The sequence below is a fragment of the Carassius gibelio genome, chromosome A5 (genome assembly GCF_023724105.1).
Source record: "Carassius gibelio isolate Cgi1373 ecotype wild population from Czech Republic chromosome A5, carGib1.2-hapl.c, whole genome shotgun sequence".
Classification (NCBI taxonomy): domain Eukaryota; kingdom Metazoa; phylum Chordata; class Actinopteri; order Cypriniformes; family Cyprinidae; genus Carassius; species Carassius gibelio.
The window spans coordinates 31,652,144-31,676,241 of record NC_068375.1 but is presented as its reverse complement, the minus strand read 5'-3'; the positions used below and the strand labels follow the sequence as shown (position 1 = coordinate 31,676,241).

The window sequence follows — 24,098 nt, the reverse complement described above, 5'->3', positions numbered from 1 at the left end:
AAGAGGAAGGCAAAAATTAAGAAATGAAAAAAAAAAAAAACTTTCACCCCGTAATGTGTCCAATGTGAATGTGAATGTACGTTCAACCAGTTAAATAAAAACTTGTTTGGGGTTGAGTTTTTTACTCCTTGTTTTTAGTGTGCTGTGTAATACTTACTTTTGCAATGTATACACTTTTCAATTAAACCTCATGTATTATGATATTATGAAATTAAAAGAATGGTCTCTAGTGCTGTCAGACATCCAGACCCACTATACTGACACAAGCAACACCCTCTGAAAGCCTTAATTGTACTCCTTTGCCAAGGTTTTTTTTTACATGTCTACATGGCTACACATCTATTTAATGGTATCCACACATTTGTTTGTGTTGGCAATTAAGTGTGATTGAAGCTGATTCAGTGAGTTAAGAATTCCATACATTTAGCACTTTGAGACATATGACCTTTGTCACCTCAGACATGTCACCTTTGGCTTACTTGTACACTTCTGGCAATACTGTCAGCTTGATTGCACAGACACTATTTGATAAAAACCGAACCTAGCTGGATGATGACATCACTGAATCAACAATAAAATGGCTTTAATTGAAAAATTGACTGTTTGTCCGCTTGTTTTATGTCTCTGATTTGAACAAGGTTTTTTTTGATGAAGCATAAGACTGCAAATCAAAATCATCATCCATGTGGGAAAGAATGATATCTGGAAAGAGCAGTCAGAACTCCTTAAGAAGGACTTAAGAAGGACTCTTTGAAACACTTTGAAGACTCAAAGTTCAGTCATTCATCAGTGGACCACTCCCAGCAAGGGGAACAAATATGTTTTCACGGTTGCTTGGGCTGAACACATGGCTACAAAAATCTTGCAATATAACAGTGAATTTGTTATAGACAAAGTGAATTTCATAGACAAGTTCAATCTATTCTGGGGCCATAGACAACAGTTTAAACTGGATGGCCTCCATCCTAACAAACTTGGTGCTAGAGTGCTTAAGGACAATATTTACTTTTCCCTTCGTCATCCTTCAGCAGAGTGTGTGAAGTCATTCAGCACACACACACCGGGTCCGAGTCATCATGTGGTTGACATATCTTACAAGGACACTGATAACACCATGCAAAAACACCAGAGACACAGCACCAGTCACCGGACACATTATCCCTCTCTCCAGTATCTGTCCAACCGCTGCAACAACGCCAGGGCCCAAACCATCCATCTGCTGTAGGTGAACCAAAAACAACTGATAGCAGCATCATTTGGTCAGTACTTGTCTTTTGAATATCTAGGGATTGTGCTGAAAGGTGCTCCACGTATTCTGTTTATCATTATTTACAGGCATTCAAAATACTCTCCAGCCTTTATTGTACAGGTCACAGAAATGTTATCAATGGTTTCCTCAGAGTTTGAATGTTTTGCTATTACAGGGGATTTTATTATTCACACAGATAAATCAGAAAACAAAACTACAAAAGATATGATAACGGTTCTAAACACTTTTGACCTGATTCAGCATGTGCATGGACCCACACACTCTAGATTTAATCATCAGTAGGGGTCTAAACATTTCATCCATTGTTATTATGGATGTAGCACTATCTGATCACTTCTGTATTTTCTTTGATATATTGATCTCTGCTACCAATGAATCTATATCTGTCTCTGTCAGAAGGAGATGCATTAATGAGGACACTAGTGTGCTGTTTATGGAGGCTGTATCTTCAACACCAAGCATTTCTGCAGACTCTGCTGATATTCTCTGTGATTCCTTTAACTAAAAAATTAAGAATTTTATTGATGATATTGCTCTAATAAAAGTCAGTAAGAAAACAAATAGACAGAAATCATTTTGGAGAATATCAATAGCAGTTCAGACTATGAAAAGACAATGCAGAAAAGCCAAAGGGGATGTGGCGGAAGATGAAACCTTGAAATTCACTATAGCATCTTCATGGTTTTAATGTAAAACTAGCCACAGCTAGAGATAATTTCTTCTCAAACCTTATAACTTAAACAACACTCTTGTGACAGAGACTCAACTTGTCAAGGTTGAGAGACTGACAAACCCTCCAAGTCAGATTCCCAGTGAAATGCTCTCAGACAGCAAATACAATGAGTTTGCTTCCTTCTTTTCTGAGAAGATCATCAGTATCAGGAAGGCGATTAGCACATCCTCAAGTAATGCAGAGGTCAGACATATTTGGCCGCAATATCAAAAAGATACTACGTCTATTTTTGAAGCAATTGATAACACAATTTTGGAAGAAATAGTGCAGCAACTAGAATCGTGCAAAGAGCAACTTGATAACACCATTTTGAGCAATTATAGACCACTATCGTATCTTCCTTTTATAGGCAAATGGAGTCTGAATGGGAGTCAATGGAATGCTAACAGCAGGTGGGGGTCCGCTAGCCAATGGCGGCGCAAAGGGGTGCTTCAATAAAATATGAAACCCTGGCCCCCTGCCAAAGACCCGAAAGATGAACTAATCAATTCTCTTTTGGGCTCAGACTGCATTGGTTTACCATTTGGGGCTGCCAAGTGATTAAGAAACGAGTCAAAAACCTGATAGACCCGAACTATGAACTAATCAATTCACTTTCCGGCTCAAGACTGCATTGACTGACACAGGTGAATTACTACTAGCAGAATAGAATATTGTTCATGCGCGACTGAACGAATCACCCCCGAGATGACATGTTCTTCCTGAGTCACATTAAAGATTCGTTCAAAATGATTGAATCGTTCAAGAACGACACATCACTAGTCACTACTAGAGCAAGCTCCTGATTGGTTAATGCTGCGTGAAATTTAGCCAAAGTTCAGATTTTTCAACTCTCGTTTCAAAACTCCCAAAACGCTCAATTCGCGCCGCGTCTTGTCTATTCGCGTCTTTGACTTAACACTGAAATCACTCACGCCAGATGCTCTATTCACGTCTGGTGTGAATGCACCTTCAGTAGACAGCTGCAGCTCATCCAGAACGCTGCTGCCAGGATTCTGAACCAGAAAATCTGATCATATCACACCAGTCAACAGGTCCTTACACTGGCTTCCAGTTACATTTAGGATTGATTTTAAAGTACTTTTACTCATTTATAAAACACTCAATGACCTAGGACCAAAATATTATGCAGATATGTTCAGATGTTAGGATTCATAAGTCAGTCAGAATCATTAGTCAGTTAGAAATACCAAGGGTTCACACAAAACAAGGGGAGTCTGCTTTCAGTTACTATGCTGCGCAGTTGGAATCAGCTTCCAGAAGAGATCAGATGTGCTAAAGCGTTAATCACATTCAAATCTAGACTCAAATCTCATCTGTTTAGCTGTGCATTTATTGAATGAGCACTGTGCGATGTCTGAACTGATTGCACTGTATTTTACGTATTCACTGTATTTTATGTAATGTTTTCAATTTTTAACTGTTTTAAATTCATTTTAAATGAGTAAATTTTTAAATAATTTCCTTGCTTGTTTTGTTTTCTATTTTTATTTTACTTTCTTTTATGTAAAGCACTTTGAATGACCATTTTGCATGAAATGTGCTATAAAAATAAACTTTCCTTGCCTATTATTGATACACTATTTTCCTTTTTAACACTGTAAAGCTACAATCTGTATTGTAGTGTAGTGCTATATAAATAAAGGTGACTTAACTTGAAAGACCTCAGATGTGAACGAAATAAGATATCTCACTATACAACTAAATCTGGTGTTATGCAAACAATGTGTGTACATTGAGTATTATTAGTATTCCGTCGAAATAGGATTGCACAATGGTGTACTTAGGGTATTTTACTGTTAATGATTCATAAGTCATCTATGTCAAATTCACACACATCAGAGTAAAACTTTCAGCAAGAAATAAAACTATAATCAAATAAATTATATTTATTTTAAAGCTACTTTGTACCACGTTCCATCAAACTAAACAATCATGAGAGATGTAGAAAAAAAAAGTCACAAGAAGTATTTTCAGGTGTCATGATCGGAAGTTGTGGCACAAGTGTAATCTTATCTTAATGCACGTTCTTGGCTCAGACTTTTCTTTTTTTTTTGGGGGGGGGGGGGGGGGGGGGGGGGTTCAGAAGATCCTGTGAACTGTATTTTTGAAACACAAGCATGTTTTTTCTTTGAACATTTTCACTGATTAAAGGGATGCAACACCCCATATTGGCATTTCCTCTGTGTGGTCTTATCAGAGTATTTGTGTTGAGTAGAGTGGCAACAATTTTCCCTCCAGACTCCACGCATTCAATAACCACTCCATTCCAGTTAAATCATTTTCTGCTCCACACTCCACACCAGATTTCTTCTCTTTTCTTGTCTGAATGCAATTCTGAACAAGTGTTGTCCTTGTTTAAAAATAATATTCAGTATCTACAAGGAACAAACAAAGTCCTTGAGAACTAACTTCCTGCTAATGTCCATTGCCGTCATCTTAACCTTCACATTCGTTCCAATTTGAGTGATCCATTTTTATCAAGCGTGCTAAATATGTTTAACATGTGAATTCTTCCTAAATATTCAGTTAAATAATGGACCATTGTCATGAATTGTGTTCATGATGGAGCGATAGTGGAGTACTCTTGGAGAGAGTGAAAACCACAACGCTACAAACAAAAAAATAAAAAAATTCCTCACTCCATTCAAAATCACACCACTCCTCTCCACGCTCAGCTTCCACTCCACTCCGCTCACATACTCTGGTTCCGGAGAAATAGCTTGTGCTCTTACACTGATATGTGGTGCATGTTTTTTTTTCTGCCATTCTTGTTTGCCAGTTGTGACCTGAAGCAAGTTTATACTTGTCTTTTTTTGCAAACAACAAACTTGTGGGGGAATTGCCATCCACCCAGAACATTGTTTATGAAAACACACACCTGATAACTACAATATTCTTCTTTCCTGTACAGCACTATACCAACCGCTCAATCTGTGCTCAATAAAAAAGTAATTGTAGAGTATTAGTAGACTCTGCTCTGCTTAATATCTGCTAACACTATTTTGATGTTAACAGATATGCTAATGGTAAACTACACAACAGTCAACTAAAACACCTGGGCCTGTCCACCTCATTGCTTATGAATTAGAGACTTTCTAATGGCCTGGCTTCCCAGACGGAGCTTAGACTAAGCCAGTATTATAGTTTCAATAAGGACATAAAGTGCAAAAGCACTTTATTTGGTCTTCCGAAAGTAGATGCATTAAGGAATTTTTCAGATTACTTACAACAGAACACCAACGCATTTTATGGATGACCGCGTGCATGTGTGTGTGTGTGTGTGTGTGTGTGTGAAAGAGAGAGAGAGACAGGGTCACACAGTGCAGTCAGTTGTCTTAACCGTCGGTGGCTTGTGTAATGCAAACACATACGAGCTTCAATACTATGCCTGTCAGGCCACTCTGTTCCCCTTTTGGGTTCAAACTGATAGTAAAACTAAGGACAGTATTAACTGTCATTACATTTATTTTGAAAGATGAAGCTCATGATTATGGAAAGAGGCACTACATTTCCCACGAGTTCTTACGGTGTTCGGCCAATCACAATGCACTGGGTCAGTTGGCCAATCAGAGCAGACTGCGCTTGTCGGAAGGAGGGACTTTGTAGAAAATTACACATTTGAGAGAGGCGGGGCATAGAGGACCTACATTAATGTACAGTATTTAAAAAATAATATGTTTTTTTTTACATTACAGCATGTCAACATATTCTGTTACACCAAATACTAAAAAAAATAATGATCTTTAAAAAAGCATCTTATGACCCCTTAAAAAAAACATTACTGTTGTGCATTACTAGTCTACACTTGAGACAAAATAAAGTCACTGATATTTTTAAAGATCACTCAGTGCAATTTTCTTTCAATTGAAAGAGCTCAGAATTACATTTTAGCCCGGGGCTAGGTTTAAGCCTTGTCTTTGTAATGTTTTACAATAAGGTCCCATTTGTTGTTCATGGAATGATAATTTTCATTTTTTTTATTTTTTATATTAAGTGTTTGTTTGTCATTAATCCTATACGTTATGGGGGCCAAATGACTCTACTAAAAAGATAATAATACCAGTAAACTTTGACAGACAACTGTGTTAGTAAAATCATAGCCATAGGCGACTGTCTACCTACAATTGTAATTTGTAAATAATACAATTTAATTACAATTTAGTTATTTATTTACTTTTATATTTTATTAAAGTTCTATTTTGACCCCCTTATAGTAGTTTTTTTTTTTTTTTTACTTCCACAATAATTTGGAGAGTGGGCACAACAATACAGTTCTGCTTAGGGCAGCATTTGGCCAGCAGCGGCCATGCTTGTATATAGGATGAAAATAAAGCATAAAAATCAAGCAAATCAAAAAAAAAATAAATAAATATATATATATATAAATAAAAACAATCAAAAAGACTATATTATTTTATTTGATTCACTTTCTTTTACAAATGTAGTAATATCATCATATAAATTACTCGCTGTTTTCCCTTATAGAACTGATAAAGGTCTTTACCTCCTTTAGTGACTGAATAACATGACATCTCATTGAGAAACTCATTGTGGTATTTCCTACAATGAAGACATACACGATCAGCATGATCTTGTGGGCAGTATGCATTCACCATTTGGGTGTTTCCAATTTGATATGATGCACTGTTAAGTCCAGTATGACTTGCTCTCATCTGACTTAGGATACTTCATTTTCAGGCTGAGAATCTCACACTCATCCAAGCCATCCTATACACCAACTGCAAATTCTGAAACCATAGACAACCCTATTATCTGTATAACCATCACATAAAAATGTCTAAATCCCTAGGCTCTGGCAGTGCAAAATGATTCAAGGTTTTCTCTTCAACTGGACCTTTACTTCCTTTTTCCATTTCTTCATTTCCTCTGGTATCCCTTTCTCTCTTTTTTTATGTATTTCTTTTTCTATTTTCCTTGCACTTGTCACTTCTTCACGACCAGATCTACTGTAACGAACAAAACTGTCTCCAACTTGTTTCAAAAACACAAAATTTGTTTGCACAGAATCTAAATTTAATTTAGTTAAATTCAAAGAATTACATCAGGACAATGTGTTATTATTGGTATTTATCCTAAAATGACTTAAAATTTACAAAGTATATTTCACACTAATTCATACAAAATATATTACAACAAATTTTCTGCAGTGCTTTAACGTTAAATCAATAGCCTACAATATTTTATAAAAAAATAATGATTATCATTGCATTATTATGGCTCATATTTTTATGTTATTCTCTACCTTTACTAGCCTATAAATCAAAGTGAATAGGTCTGCTAAATTATTAATGCAACTTTACAGTAAATAATGTTATCTTAGCATAAAGCATTTTGACCGACTATAATAATAGGGTTGTTTTAATATAGCAGTCTACTTACAGAAGAAACTGACCTGCATTTGAAGACCTGAACAGGTCAGTAATTTTGCTAAATTTTGCTGACAAGGCAGAGTTAAGACTAATGGATTCATTATTTATTATCGACATATTATTACTTTTGGTACCTAACAACACAGTGAGAGCTGCAAAAAGTAGCCCAGTACACACATTCACCTCAAATATACATGGAATAATAAATCCACCTCTACAGTTTTATTACATTATGTTTTCTGTTTCTACTGTTTAGGTTTTAATTCTGCATTGCACATCTGAGCTATTTGCACTAATTTAATACTGCTGCAGACTTTTTACAATTGATAATTTTATATTCCCCTTTTAATCATTTCATTTCTTAAGCTTTACTATCAATTTGGAATTTTCTAAATAAATTTAATTTTAAAGTTACTTTTACAGTGACAAAGACATTCTATTTTACAATCGCTTGAGTTTGTAAACACGTACAAACGATAAAACCTTTACTCTATTAAACTGAACTGTGGACATAGTCACGGATCAATATCAACTACGATCTGCTCCCTTCACTAAAATATCATGGTTCCTGAATATGATATGATAACAAATAATATAGATAAATAGTGAACACGTCAAAACAAAAACAAAGATACTTAAAAGAACCAGTAGGAATGTCCTTCATCATTCGTTGTTTGCCTGCTGCTATTCCAACAGTTAAACTTAGTGCTCGTTGTCACAGTTGTAAACAGTTATAACGGCTTTTTTCTTTTGTGAAGGGGTTTGCCACATAGACTGTATATCACAGGTTTCCAAAAATTATTAAGCAGCAGAACATTTTCCAGCACTGATAATAAATCAGCATATTAAAATGATTTCTGAAGATCATGTGACACTGAAGAACGGAGTAATGATAAGTGCACCAGTGTGAATCATAATTCCAACCACATTTGTTGCATATCCATATCTTTGTCATAGTATTCTTTCAGTGATTAACTCATTAAGACAGTCCCTTGCTTCCACCTACTGGCATAACAATGTAACCTGCAATGAAAGAAGCTCAGGCATGATATTGTTATTGTTTTTTTTGTCTGTCATCATAAAATGATGTATAACATCATTACCATGGAAAATGGAATGTGTGGACTTTTTACACCGATCTCACAGTAATTTGTACACACAATAGTCGTATAATGCAATACTCTACCAACTGAGCTACATGAAACCCAAATTATTGCGCAAATAAAATAGTACAAAACATTAATTTGAAAACATCCTGTTACTGACAGGGGCATAATTGTAGTATATGCTCTGATGGGTCATATTTCAGGGATTTGGAAAAACGACCTATACACGCGTATTGGTTGGAGGACAGGTTGTGAAAACATCATGAGCATTCATCATTTTTGTTGGTTCATGCTGAATTGGTGTTGATAAATATAATATTTATATTAATAAGTCAATTTATACACAGTGGACCAACACCGGCAGTTGACATTGTACTCCAAATCATCACGGATTATGGAAACATAACACTGGACTTCAAGTTACTTGGGCTATGAGCATCTCCACCCTTCCAAAAGACTCTAGGAGCTTGGTTTCCAAATGTAATACAAAACTTGCTCTCATGTGAAAAGAGGATTTTGCACCACTGGGCAACAGTCTAGTTATTCTTCTCCTAAGCCCAGTTAAGATGCCTTTGATGTTGGCTTTGGTTCAGTGGCTGAACAAGAGGAATACGACGACTGTAGCCAAATTCCTTGACACGTCTGTGTGTGGTGGCTCTTGATGCCTTGACTCCAGCCTCAGTCCATTCCTTGTGAAGTTCACTCAAATTCACTCAAATTCTTAAAGGGACTGTAAGTAGGAATTACTCCCATCTAGTGGTGAAATTGTATTTTGCATTCAAACTAATTTTGCTCTCCAGCGCCTCGCTTTTTCAAATGCGCGTTGCATCTACGGTAGGCGATATGTACCAAAAAGCTTTGACAGGATGTCTTCTAATACCACTTCGTCGAGTTTTCCTTCAGGTGAACAGGTGTGTTATTTCAAACAAACTGCAACATGAACATAAACAAACGAATGTTACAGTATGAATTACTGACTGTGGAAAACATGAAATATTGTAATTAGTAGTTATGTCTTCTTTATTCGTTATATTTTCTGAATTATGTGCATTGTTAGATATCATCATCAAACACTGACTTACCTGTCGAGAAGAAAACTGGCCACTTCAGCGTCTCTTTTGAAATCTTTATCCAGCATTAGCTCTTTCCACCTAGAAAAAGCTTCCCCGACATTAACTCTGGTTTTCTGTAATCTACGGTCACGTTTCCTTTTACGTTCTATTTTTTACTGTTTTGGCGACTATGTTTTCTTCTCCTGTGGCGCGGCATATGTATGGTCCATAATAAGAATGCAATCCAGACTTTTAAACTTGCCGGTGCAGTTTCAAGCGCCTCTCACTGCTCTGCACCTGCGTTTCTGGCTCTGACCGAAAACGCGTTGTGGAAACGCGTTGGCTTAGTACTTTTTGTCCCTCTCTGCTATTATAGTTTTGCAAGATGGCGGAACTACATGGAAGCCTCTGTCGACCTACCCGTCCCATGTATATAAAGATAATAAATTCTTCATTTACGAGGATTAGTTTAAACATTGGCATAGGTATTTGTACACTATTGAGGGCATATTTATGAATAAAAATATTGATTTTAGATAATAAAATACCTAAAAAGTTACTTATTGTCCCTTTAAATTCTTAAATTGATTTGGCTTGCCAATCCTCATAAGGGTGTGGTTCTCTCGGGTGGTCTCGGTTCCACACTTTTTCTTCCCCCTCATCTTTCTCTTAACATGCTTAGATACTGCACTCTGTGAACAGCCAGCTTCTTTGGGCAATGAATGTTTGTGTCTCTTTTGTGAAAGGTGTCAATGATCGTCTTCTGGACAACTGTCAGATCAGCAGTCTTCCCCATGATTGTGTAGAGAACCAAACTGAGAGATCATTTTGAAGGCTCAGGAAACCTTTGCAAGTGTTTTAAGTTGATTAGCTGATTCACCTGATTCAGCATGTCACCATATTCAAATTTGTTGAGACAGTGAATTGGAATTCACTAATTTTTGTTAAATGTGAGCCAAAATCATCACATTTGTCCATTATTTATTTCTAAAGATACACAACAATGTATAAAGGGCTCCATTACAATCTATGTTACATTATGGCCCCGTAGAAACAGTTTTTGTAAAAATAGGCTAACAATTGAGTCATAACCACTGGACTCTCTGTCGCACAGTAGAGAAATTACCGTACAGAAAGGAGAAAACTTAATATGGCGTACTGGCGTTACATTTTAAAATACTATACAAAATAATTAATCAGAATACTTACTCCTGCTCACTCACGCCAAAGAACTCCCCGCTCAAGCTGGTCGTCTCTGCAAGATTAACGATGGCAGTTTGCCCGCACAGCTACTAGAAGATTTACATCTGTCAGACAGGTTGCTGACATCATCAAGCTTAGTTTGAGTCTGCATGTCAGAAACTGAAGTGCTAAAAATAGCTAAAAATGGGCTTCACTTGTCTCAACTGAGTTCAAATGGGGTTGCTGTGTCCATTTCTTTTAATGTCTACGGTCATGACCTAATTTTGGACTGATGCGACTTATACTTAGGTGCGACCTATAGTCCGAAAAATAATAATAGCCTTATATGAACATCTATTACATAAAAAGACTGTGGGATGTGGGATGGATCAAAAATATTTTATTAATCTTTGATAATCTCAGGGTTGCTCTGGTCACCCTGGTTTGTTTATTCATTAAACTAGTGGCCATGACATTATCATGTTCCCAAGAATGAATCTCCTGGCCACGAAAAAACTGAAAACCAAAAAAATTATCTTACACTGACAGTCTTCTATTAATTATGTAAATGAAAAACGAATTTTCGATTGATATGAAACTTGAGTCGTAGACCTTTTATGGTGTAAGTTATTATTGTTTATGAAGTGAATTGCAATATTTTCCTTTAAAACTAGCAGTAAACATGAACTAATGTAAACAAAGAACGCTTCTGTGCTGCTGGCGTCCTCCACAAGTTAAGTGATTTTAAACAAACCCTTGCAGTTAACCAAATGAAACAATACACATTTTAATGCTATAAAAGTGTGCACAGCAAGAGAAATAAACAGCAGATTTCCACGGTAACAACTTCTTTATTTCATTTATGTTTTGCAATTCTTTATTTATTCATTTTCCTCAATATTTTAATTTTCGTTTGCAAAACTTTATTTTCTTTTGTAAAACGTTTTTTTTTTTTTTTTTGCGTATATATAAGGCGTTATTTTGACTCCATACATTTCACTCTACTTTTCTTCTGTATGGGGGTGCGGGGTAGGGGTGCATAATCTGGCAGGGGTGCAGAATTCCGTGCCACACCGGTGCCAGCCCTGGGCACCATGTACCACCCCTGGTTGTGTAACAACATTATTCTGTCAGGAACTGGGCTATTTAAACCTCTGGAATATGTCCAGAAACAGTGTGTGGAGCTCAAATTGCAGCTGACACGTGGTTTCAGGAAAAAGAAGCTTTTTACTTTCACATTCAGTAAGCTACATCGTTATCACTGGCAGGCACACGTTTCTGTTTTTCTTCACTCTGCTCGTTTGCTGTCTAAGGTAAGAACATTTTGCACAAAGTATGCAGGAAGCAAAGCATTCGAACTACATTTTTTTGTGAAAATGTAAGATCTTTTCTGCAAGACATGCAAAATTAACTCGATTTCAAAAGTAAATCGTGTGCAAAATAAATAAATAAATACATTCAATATAATGTATTTATTTATTTATTTTAATGCAGTGTTGTTTTGCGCCCTAATTCTTTTTCTGTTTGTTTTGGAGATATATTTTCCTTTCTTAATACTAAAATTAATTAATTAGTAATTAAGTTACTACAGTTTTACTTGCGATTAAGTAAATGTTTTGCATTGACTATAATGTAAGATTCATCACTGACGATAGTGTCAGATTTAAATGTCATTGACTGTAACATTAGAAGTCTGTTATATAAGATGTTCATGCTTTAGTATAGTAGAGAACAGAAGCCCATTCTTTTGACTGGTGCTTCATTTGAAAACAGACCCACCCCCCATCTTAAAGAAAAAATCTGTAATTTATTCCCTAAACCTGGTGCTTATTTTTCTGTTGGATAAAAAAAGACGTTTGAAAAATCATCACACAGCTGTTTTCTACTAAAAAAAAAATCTCTACTGGCAGGACATCTATGCTACATTTTTACGCCAGACCAGGGGTTTCGTTTCCCAAAACCATAGTTAGCAACTTTGTTGGTTGCAATTCAATTTCCCATTGTCAACAAATGTTGGTTAAAGGTTAGCAACTATGGTTTTGGGAAACGCACCCCTGAACAGTGCACACACAAAAAGTGTGTAACTGTTTATTTTAATGTGTTTTATTTATATTTGATTTTACTCTGATGTTACTTAATGCACATTTTACGTTACCTGAGAAATATTTTTAACAGTGCTGTTACCGTGAATACAATCTCTATTCAAATTTATTAAAAATAAATCTAAAGCAGCACAGTTGAGTTCTTTATAACATGTTTGTGTGCGTGTGTGCGCGCGCGTGTGTGTGCATGAGCGTCTGCGTGTGTGTGTGTGTGTGTGTGTATATATATATATATATATATATATATATATATATATATATATATATATATGTATATATATATATATATATAGTGTATAACAATAGGCCTATATATAGCTATAGAGAGAGAGAGAGGAGCACACTATTACACTTTTGTGTGACTGTATTTTGCCGTTTTGTGCCCAGCATCCGCTATTTCCACCACTTAACTCAAGTTTTATTTCATATTTCATAGCATTTGCTACCGTGTTGACCCATTTCATTTTCAACCATTCAAGTATTCGGCAGAATATAGTACTTGGCGCACATATATTACTTATTCTGTTTAAATGAAAAATACAAAAATTCAATCAAATGGCTTTCCCAACTCATTGTTGTGCGTCCTGTGCGCAGCATGTTATTAATATTTCTCTGCGGCCGCGCACGCGCACATTTTAGCATTAACATCGGTGACGAGCTACAGAGCTGGAATGATCACACATAGGCTAATCTGGATAACGTAATCAGATGAAAAAAATAAAAATAAGTGCTTTTCAATTAGAGTTTAAAATACTCGTAATCAGACTACATTTTTACCTTTTTATGGATTACATGAATAGGCATATCATTCACACAATAGCAATAAGTTATTCATACCTGTAAGCTAATTTATCAATTATCCTAATTCATATTTTTCATCTTTAAATGTTTCTTTTTAAAATATTCTGTTGCTTATATTAACTCAATTTCATATTTTCTTATTTACATAATGCAGGCATTTCCAAACTTTTTTTTTTTTTTTTTGTCAGCTGAATATCTTTCATCTAATATCTTTAATTAAAATACCCCTGAAATTTTAAAATAAATATTAAAAAAATAAGTATCACATTTCCTTTTTTTTTTTTTTTTTTTACCTTGGTATGGTATGCAGGTAAAAATGATATAATTAAAAAAAAATTAGGAATCGTTTTATTTCTTTTTATGTTATTTTGAAATTATTAATTAATTTATTATGAATTTTATGAAATAAAAATGGTACAAGATTATCTTATTTAAAATCAACGTGATAAGTGAGTAAAGTCAAAGGTAATCTTAAAGTAATCTGATTATACTACCTGAAATGTGTAATGTAATGGATTACATTACAAACTACAATTTTTTGTCATGTAATTTTGAATCTGTGAGTATATATATACAGCTAAAGTCAGTTATTTCTATATTTTGCTATATTGTGTCAGTACAGAAAAACGGTAGGTCTCTTGAAGCATCTTGGAGACGTTGCCTTCTAGATTTAATCTTTCTCAGTTTTTTTCTTTTTCTTCATGTCATTCCAGACAGACTGGATTATGGTGGGATCAGATCTCTGTGTGGAGAACTGGCTAAAATGGATAATGTACTGGCAGAAAATTACCAGGACATTTTCCGTTAAATTTACAGACACCTCCTTCAACATTAAAACGGAAAATTCTGTAGATTAACATTTTCTTCCGTACCATAAACAGAAAATCCGTTAAAAATGTATAGCATAAGCCTATATTTTGTAGCAAATAATACCAGCGCAATGTGTACAAATTGAACATGGTTTATTTTTACCACGTGTGAACATTCTTAAGAATGCATTTAGTAGCTTTTATTTGCAACATAAAAATATTATGACATCAATTAATTTAACAATGTGAAAAGTACCATTGAAAATGTTTGTATTATAGAACACTTTTAAGTTTTAAACAACAAAATGCAGAAAAAAGAAAATATGAGCAGGTACTTGTACAATATTGGTGTTGCACCAAATAGTGGTCACAAAGATAAACATTTTAAAATACATGGGGTAAACATTTATACAAAGACAGGGCTGTCATTGCCACAGACTTATAGTCAATAGTCAAGTGAAATGACACCATTTTTCTATAGAACACAACATTATTTAAAAGCACAAAACGTAAATTCTGACATCAGTTACTCTCCCTCACACATTTCCATTCATCTTTGAAACACAAATGAAGAGTATTTTTAATGAAATCTCTGCTTTCTGTCCCTTCATTGACAGCCTATGCAACTACCATTTCAAGGTTCAATACAGTATAGCTGTCAGATTTCATTAAAAAGGACCTTCATTAGTTTTCCAAAAATGAACAAAAGTCTAACAGGATTGGAATGAGATTTTTCATAAAATATTATGGGTGAACTAAACCTAGTTAGATTAACTAACCTTTGTTTCATTCTAAATTATCTGCATCTACAATTGACATCAAAAATAAACGAAAAAAAAGCTTGTACAGCATTTGAAAATAAAGAACAAAGATTAATGAACTGATGCCTGACATTTTAATGTTAAACTAAGAGAACTATACAATCTAAATTAAGATCAGGGCTCCAAGTGTTTGTGTGCTTTTAGTATCTCTTGCCATATTCCCGTTTGAGGAAACTACTTTTTCCAAAAACGAAAAGAAACAGAAACACCATCAAATCGCTTTTAAATAAAAAGTTGTAATGTTAATGGTGTCTTCTTTTCTTGACGATTACTCAACAAACACGTTACAATGCATCAACAACAATAAAAAGTTAATAAACCTTTATTTACAAAACTAAAACTGAGCATTGTAACATGTACCTCCACGTCGAGTAAAGTTAAGATGTGACGGTATGCTGAAAATGTTGAATGCGACGAGACAGTTTGTTACATTTAACAAAAAAATATTTTCAAAGGAAGTGTAAGAACCATTCTCAAAATCCTAAATCCGACTTTAAAATGAGATTTTGACCGAGACTATCTCCGTGAATAATGGCGCCTGCTCAAGCACTGGTTTCGCTCAGATTATCGACTGAGCTTCTTGTACCCACAATGCAAAGCGTAATAAAAAAATATGGAGAAATGCCTGTAAAAAGAAAATACGGACAATTCCTTTAAATTATTACGGTATATTGTACTGTATTTTTACGGACTTTTTTTTACAGTATATATATATATATTTCTATACATTTCTTCCTGTGCTGTGTATTCTTAGTAAAACAATAATCCATATCTTTTTGTTTCAGGCTTTACAAAATGTCTGGAGACGCCATCAACTATGACTATGATTCAATCATTGAAAAAATGAAAGACAAACCGACAGAAATGTATCCGAATGTATCAGGAAATATAACCAAGCAGTACCAATATGAGATCAGGATGACCTACTTAATTATATATTCTATTGTCCTCATCTTTGGTGTCACCCTCAACTTCATCGTCATTTTCATCAGCTGCCTAAAAAAAAAGAATTCCCCAAAGGTTGCAACTTGGATTATGGCATTGGCTTTAACACACTTCGTCTCCTGCATATCTATTGTTTTTCAGTTCCTGTATGCTTACAATAACTTCATATGGGATTACGGAAGTGCAAGCTGCAAGCTGTCATCCTATATCACCTACGGCAGTATGTTCTCCACGTCAGCCATGCTGAGTCTCTGGAGCATTAGTTCTTCTTTTTCAAAAGTCGCATGCATGAACAAGTGCAAGAACTGTAACCTGATTCTGATTTCATTTTCCTGGACCATTGCAGCAGTCTTGGCATGTCCTTCGCTGTTCTCCAGAGAGATCCGATTTTCTCAGTGCATTGATGATTATGACTTGGACAAAGCAAAAACAACTCAAGACGGCATTATAAGGCTGAAGACTGTTGTTGTCATGCGATTTCTCCTAGGGCTTCTCGTGCCAGCTTTGATCATGTTTTTAAGCTATTTGGCATCGCCTCAAAGAACATGTCAAGACTGCAAGAAGCAGGCACAGATAATCTGTGCTATAAAGATTTCCTTCTTTGTGTTCTGGGGCCCTCAAATCGTCTTAACCATGCTTCAAGCCACCGTAAATGAGTTCTTGGGTCTAAATATGTTGAGATATGGACTTCCAGGAGCTACTGCAATGGCCATAGCCCACTGTTGTATCTTTCCACTTATCTATCTGTTATTCGGAGGCAGCATTAAAATGAACTGGATGACACATGACTCAGATCATGGAACGGAGAATTATAAAAGCATCAGATTGCAAATGAGCCAGAAGGTCTGTCTGTGTGGAGGTGTTCGTAGTTGAATTGGAGACACTACTTGACTGTGAAGTGAATGAGAATGAGAGTTTTCCCTATGATCGACAGGTCAACTTTCCAGTGTTTCCTCTGCCTTTCTAACCTGATAGATGCTGGGATAGGCTCCAGCAACCCTGCGCTCCTACAAAGGATAAGCAAGAATGGATGGATGAGCCAGATCACAACAATGAAGACAATCCACCAAAATGCATAGTAGTAATTTCTGGATGCAAACTGACCAAACTTTTAAAACTAAGAGTATTCTGAATGTTGGTCCTGTTTTGTCCACTTTCATGCTTTGCTTCAAGTTATATGCTGCTTTTGTGGTGAAAAATGCATCAGATGCACTAAAGCAAAATTATAACCACATTGCTAGAATAAGCATTGCTACAGAAACACTATTAACCCAAGTTTTATATCCTGTTGTATCAAGCTCATATAGAGGACCATTTGAAGCCATTTTTTTATTGATGGTGTGTCATAGTATTGTTTCTGTTTTGTCATAACAGTGTAATTTTTCCTATATTATATTATATTATAAATGAAAGAATGTGCAAGTATTTGTTTTAGGGCCACAATGTAATGAATATAAAGCAGATTATGTATTTTCATATGTTATGTTTTTACAAAACACCTAAACAAAAGAAGTATGACCATATTAGGCCAGTTACTTGCGCTGTTTGGGAGGCAGACATGCTGTTAGTTAAAATTTTGATTAAAGACTCATATTTTTAATCTGGTATACACAAAACACTATCACATTTCTATCATTCTAACCCATTAAAGGATTGTTAGGCTGCATTTGGTCAACAGGATCCGTGAACACTTCCCATGACACCCAATGTACTTGTTACATTGTAAGAAGAATTGCATCTATGCTAATATTAGTCTTTCTGTTTCATTCTTATTCCGAGATCACCGTAATCACCTGGATTTGACAGTTTACAATTGTCCTTTTTTTAGTGCTGGTTTACAGCAGAACTTTATTTTGTTCTCGTTATTGAAACATAATTTTCCTGTTTAACTGTGTAAAGCTGTTTTGACACTATCTTTAATGTATAAAGCATTATATAAATAAAGGTGACTTGACCAAAGAGAAAAAGGGTGGTCGCAAGTTTCATTTCATGTCGGTTTTATATAACTTCAATAGAAGGATGTGAGGTTTGTTCCACCCAAGGCTTCTTCCTTTTGATTTTATTAGGTGGGGTTGCATTGGCTGGATTACAAATATTAAAGCACTATTTCTCTGCTCTGGAACAATATCCTGTTGCACAAAGTGTTAGTTAAATAATCTGTGATTTAAATTATAATGTTACTGTTTTAAGATTAAAGAAATAATAAAGTATTTGAATAAGTAGCTAGTCAGCTTGTGTTCATGTATCAAGAGAAATCTTTATAGTTAATGGGCGGGCAATCTGCCATATATAAATGGCATCATTTTAACTCTGCATTCACGTGGCACAATATAAAGAACCCCCTGTCTCAGTGCAGTTGGTCGTGTTCAGAAGACAAATTCCCGGCACTTACACCAGATAAACAGCCCTTGTCTCTGTGCAGCAGTCTGTCGAGTTCAGAAGACAAAATTCCTGCCACACGGCGTAAACAACCCTCTATCTCAAAATAGTAGCTTGTTGTGGTCAGATTTAGAGCATGGGGAAAAAATCCAGTCACTCATTCAAGAACACAATTAAAAGTAGCCGTTGCCTCAGAGCTGCATGCTCCCGTGCTCTTGCACAAATCTTAGTGCTGTGACCTGCTATGCACAGGGCAGGAAGTGCTTTGATTGCTCACTCAAAAGCAGTAAACAGCCCCCTGCCTCAGAACAGCTTTCTGTCTTCCATAATGAAATGAGCTTTGGCCAGTAGCTCTCTCTCATAATATGCAGCTCCCTGCCTCAGGGCACTGATCATGTATAGAGTTTAAAGTGTTCCAGCCACTCACTCGTGTTCTGTCCTATATAAAATGCTCCAGCTGCTCGCTTCTGTTGCCTTCTGTGTTGAACACCGGCTTTGCCGCTGTTTTCTCATATGGGCGTGATGTATTGCCTACACTATAACATATTGCCGCCATAACTTGGCCGCCGTTCATCACCTCCTGTTATAACTAATTATTACCATAAGAGAAGCACACTCAGTGATCAAATCAATTAACAAGATTAGAGGTAGGCTTCAGTATATATACACAGCAGACTTACCTCTGTTCCTTGATATTGGGCACTCAAGTGTTAGTATCTGAACAGTTGATGGGCACCATTGACTTCCATATTATAATTTTTTTCCTACTGTGGAAGCCAATGTAGCCCATCTACTGTTTGTATACTAACATTTTCAAAATAACTTATTTTGTGCTCAACAGAAGAAAGAAACTCATACAGGTTTGGAGATTTTTTTATTCTAGAAGTGCACTACTCCTTTATCCCTGCGTGCATTATGTTCATGACAGTACCAACATCGGCACTGAAGTGGGCATCACTACTAGGTGTTGGCATGACTGCCTCCATTAACCACACAGCACAGACAGGCATGCCACTGGAGTTCACATTATACAATAGAGTCTGTGTTGCTGCCGCATGCATTATTTCGCCACCAGCACTCTGTGACGGTGCGGTGCTCACATTTGTAAACATTGCTAGGTAATAGTGCCGCCATCTATCCATGTGTCTGGGGAGCTGAAAGGCAGATGTTAATGCAGTCTGGATACAAGAACGGACATGAATGCTGGCATTGAGTGTATGGTTAATCCAAGATGAAGGCGAGAATGCTGTCCTTTACACTGTGATGTGTTAACAGTAGTCTATTGCTTGCTCTTAGCTACATGCTGCTGAGCTTATGAGGTCTTCCATTGTGTGAAGTACTTTTAGTTGAGGTCACCAGCTTTTGCAGCCAATCTGGTCCTTTGTTATCAACAAGTCAGGATTTTTATGAGATCCCCATATAGCAACATCTTCGGTAGACTGACTCAAAAGGTAGAGCTTCCAGTTACCTAACATTACCTCAGTTCCCTGTGTAGTCTGCTGCACTCTGCTTCAGTCCAAATATTTTGAGGCAATGGCGTTCTGTTCTGCCTCTATTTAGCTTGAACACCATTGGCAGGCGAATTCCATTAGGCTTTGGGAGAACTGAGGAAGGATGGGATAACCCAAAAGCAACATCCTCAGTGACACAGTCTCGTTCCCTCCTCTCAGGGAACCAAGGTTACATTGGGTAACTGTAGACATTTTTAACTCAAATGACCCATATTGTTTTCAAGTACGCTCAAAAACAGGATAGAAAATAGCCTTTTATTTCTAAATTATGATTTTTTTAATGTGAAATCTCACTAAAATGATGAGTGAACCACAGAGAACTTTATACATTTATAAATAAATACTTTTTATTTACATTTCAAATGATCATGAAACTACATTTTCTGAGATTTTAATTAGGGTTAATGTATAAGAACCACCCAACTGGCCCAACGATGGAATCTAATGGCGTGGGCGAAGGTATAATACGTGTAGGTCTAATAACTGCACTTCTGCACTGCACTATGTCTGTTCTAATCTTAGACAGAGGATGCAGCATGGATATATCTATATGTCGGCCACTCTGACGTGCTCTGCTTGCTCATGACAAAAAGCAGTTTTTGTATATTCACAAAAACTGTGACTTACGAAGGCAGTGATAGTCAGAAATCGAAAAGGTCTTAAATATTGTAACCCATGCTCCATTCATTGAGGATTTTGTATGATCTATCCTGAACACAGATTTACAGTGATACAAAAAAATCTGATGTAAAAACATAAAAGACCTGTTGGTTTGTTAAGATCTCACGACCAAAGGGTCACAACAGGCCAGAAATAAGAAATTATTCTCACAGATCCTAAGGGAGACCCTCCCCTCAGCAGCAGGACAGAATTCCTCTCTTAATATAAGTGACTCTGCTTCCTGTTGGCCTTGCTGGAGCTGATAGTAGCCCCGTGTAGCTGTTTTTTTTTTTTTTTTTTCTCTAGAATCTTTATCTTACTATCACTCTCTGTTTTTTAAAGTGATAAAATATAACTTAATTCTACCACAAAAGACTGCTTTTTAAGTTATCTTCCTGATGGATCCGAATTCCTTAGCATATCCAAAACCTCAGAACAACTTGATGATGTAACAAAAACTATGGACTCTCTCTTTTCTAGCATTTTAAATACAGTTGCTCCTTTACGCTTAAGGAAGGTTAAGGAAACCAGTATGAAACCATGGTATAATGAGCATACTCGCACCCTAAAGAGAGCAGCCTGAAAAATGGAGCACAGCTGGAGGAAATACAAAACTAGAGGTATTTCGTATTGCTTGGTGGGAAAGTAACCTATCCTTCTGAAAAGCATTAAAAACTACTAGATCAGATTACTTTTCTTCTCTTTTAAAAGAAAACAAACATAACCCCAGGTTTATTTATTCAATACAGTGGCTAAATTAACAAAAAAATAAAGCCTCAACAAGTGTTGACATTTCCCAACATCACTGCAGTAATGACTTTATGAACTACTTTACTTCTAAAATCGATACCATTAGAGATAAAATTTAACCATTCAGCTGTCAGCTACAGTATCGCATCAGACGCATATAGACCTCCTGAGGAACAGTTCCACTCATTCTCTACTATAGGAGAGGAAGAATTGTATAAAATTGTTAAATCATCTAAATCAACAACATGTATCTTAGACCCTATACCATTTAAGCTCCTAAAAGAGGTGCTTCCAGAAGTCATAGGTCCTCTTCTGACTATTATTAATTCCTCATTGTCATTAGGATATGTTCCCAAAACCTTCAAACTGGCTGTTATTAAGCCTCTCATCAAAAAAAACACAACTTGACCCCAAAGAACTAGTTAATTATAGACCAATCTCGAATCTCCCTTTTCTGTCCAAGATACTAGAAAGGTGGTATCCTCACAATTATCATCAGGAAACATGGTGTTAGCTTCCACTGTTATGCTGATGATACTCAGCTATATATTTCTTCATGGCCTGGTGAAACACACCAATTTAAAAAAATAATGGAATGCATAGTCGATATAAAAAACTGGATGATGAGTAATTTCTTACTGCTAAATACTGAAAAAAAAGAGGTGTTAATTATAGGACCTAAAAACTCTGCATGTAATTACCTAGAACACTGTCTAAGACTTGATGGCTGCTCTGTCAATTCTTTGCCATCAGTTAGGAACCTAGGTGTGCTATTTGATCGCAATCTTTCCTTAGAAATCCACATATCTAGCATCTATAAAACTGAATTTTTCAATCTCAAAAATATGTCTAAATTACGGCCTATGCTCTCAATGTCAAATGCAGAAATGTTAATCCATGCATTTTTGACCTCAAGGTTAGATTATTGTAATGCTTTATTGGGTGGTTGTTCTGCACGCTTAGTAAACAAACACAGCTAGTCCAAAATGCAGCAACAAGAGTTCTTACTAGAACCAGGAGGTATGACCACATTAGCCCAGTCATCGCTGCACTGGCTCCCTATCAAACATCGTATACATTTTAAAATATTGCTTATTACTTATAAAGCCCTGAATGGTTTAGCACCTCTGTATTTGAATGAGATCCTTTTACATTATAATCCTCTACGTCTGCTACATTCTCAAAACTCAAAAAGGCAAAAAGGCAATTTGATAATACCTAGAATATCAAAATCAACTGCGGGCGGCAGATCCTTTTCCTATTTGGCGCCTAAACTCTGGAATAACCTACCTAACATTGTTCAGGAGACAGACACACTCTTGAAGTTTAAATCTAGATTAAAGACATTCTTAATTCTTCATGAGAGCATGTGTTGATAAAAGATGCTTTAAACTGTGAGATTACTTTTTATCCGAGGTCACCGTAGCCACCAGATCCAGTCTGTGGCCAGATCATAGGGTCACTTCAGTCACCCAGATCCAGTACGTATCCAGACCAGATGATGGATCAGCACCTAGAAAGGACCTCTATTGGCCTAAAAGACAGCGGAGACCAGGACAACTAGTGCCCCAGATACAGATCCCCTGTAAAGATCTTGTCTCAGAGGACCACCAGGACAAGACCACAGGAAACAGATGATTCTTCTGCACAATCGGACTTTGCTGCAGCCTGGAAAGGAACTACTGGTTTCGTCTGGTCAGAGGAGAACTGGCCGCCCAAATGAGCCTGGTTTCTCCTAAGGTTTTTTTCGCCATTCTGTCACAGATGGAGTTTCGGTTCCTTGCCGCTGTCGCCTCTGGCTTGCTTAGTTGGGGTCACTTCATCTACAGCGATATCACTGACTTGATTGCAAATAAATGCACAGACACTATTTAAACTGAACTGAGATGACATCACTGAATTCAATGATGAACTGCCTTTAACTATCATTTTGCATTATTGACACACTGTTTTCCTAATGAATGTTGTTCTGTTCCTTTGACACAATGTATTTTGTTTAAAGCTCTATATAAATAAAGGTGACTTAACTTGACTGCTGCAAAAGACCATTTTACCAAATGCATGGAGACCTGTGCACCATAATGATTCATGAGACATTTTTAATTCTTCATGAGAGCATGTGTTGATGACAGATGCTTTAAACTGTGAGATTGCTTTTTATAGTAAGTGATAGATGTTGTTTCTCTTAACTCTTCATGAGAGCATGTCTTGATGACAGATGCTTCAAACTGTGAAATTGCTTATTGTAGTAAGTGATGTATTAATGGACAGAAAATAAGCGTTTACTCTTTGTAGGAGTTTCTGTGTGGCGTTAATACCTTCCATATACCCTAATTCTACAACAAAACATGGGATGATTTGTGGGAAACAATGATGCTTTTAACTCAACGAGAGGATAATAAAGTTTCTGTTGTGTTGTCTGTCTCCCCTGTTCCTCCTCCATTTCACACCCACTTGCAGCATATTCAAAAACTGTGGTGAGAACCAACCCCCACTGGGGTTTCCCAACCCATTCTCACCCCAAAGGCGTCAAAAACCGAAGCATGGTCAAGTGCCCCTAGCGTAATTTTTATGATGCCAAATG

The 24,098-nt window shown here is 36.3% G+C and overlaps 1 protein-coding gene across 2 annotated transcripts; it reads left to right on the top strand.

The window, feature by feature from the left end:
- Positions 1–1,124: 1,124 nt before the first annotated feature.
- On the top strand, positions 1,125–18,181 carry LOC128012856 (chemerin-like receptor 1). Of its 2 annotated transcripts, none has more exons than XM_052595435.1 (2): positions 1,125–1,259; positions 16,055–18,181. In XM_052595435.1, the coding sequence occupies exon 2, from the start codon at positions 16,065–16,067 to the stop codon at positions 17,085–17,087; it is 1,023 nt and encodes a 340-aa protein (XP_052451395.1). In that variant the 5' UTR covers positions 1,125–1,259; positions 16,055–16,064; the 3' UTR covers positions 17,088–18,181. The 2 variants fall into 2 exon arrangements, with proteins under 2 accessions (XP_052451395.1, XP_052451387.1); XM_052595427.1 differs by lacking the exon at positions 1,125–1,259 and adding an exon at positions 11,884–12,049.
- The last annotated feature ends 5,917 nt before the right edge of the window (positions 18,182–24,098 follow it).

Excerpts from the sequence above, each read along its gene's own strand:
- LOC128012856 (XM_052595435.1), top strand. The coding sequence starts at position 16,065 with ATGTCTGGAGACGCCATCAACTATGACTATGATTCAATCATTGAAAAA.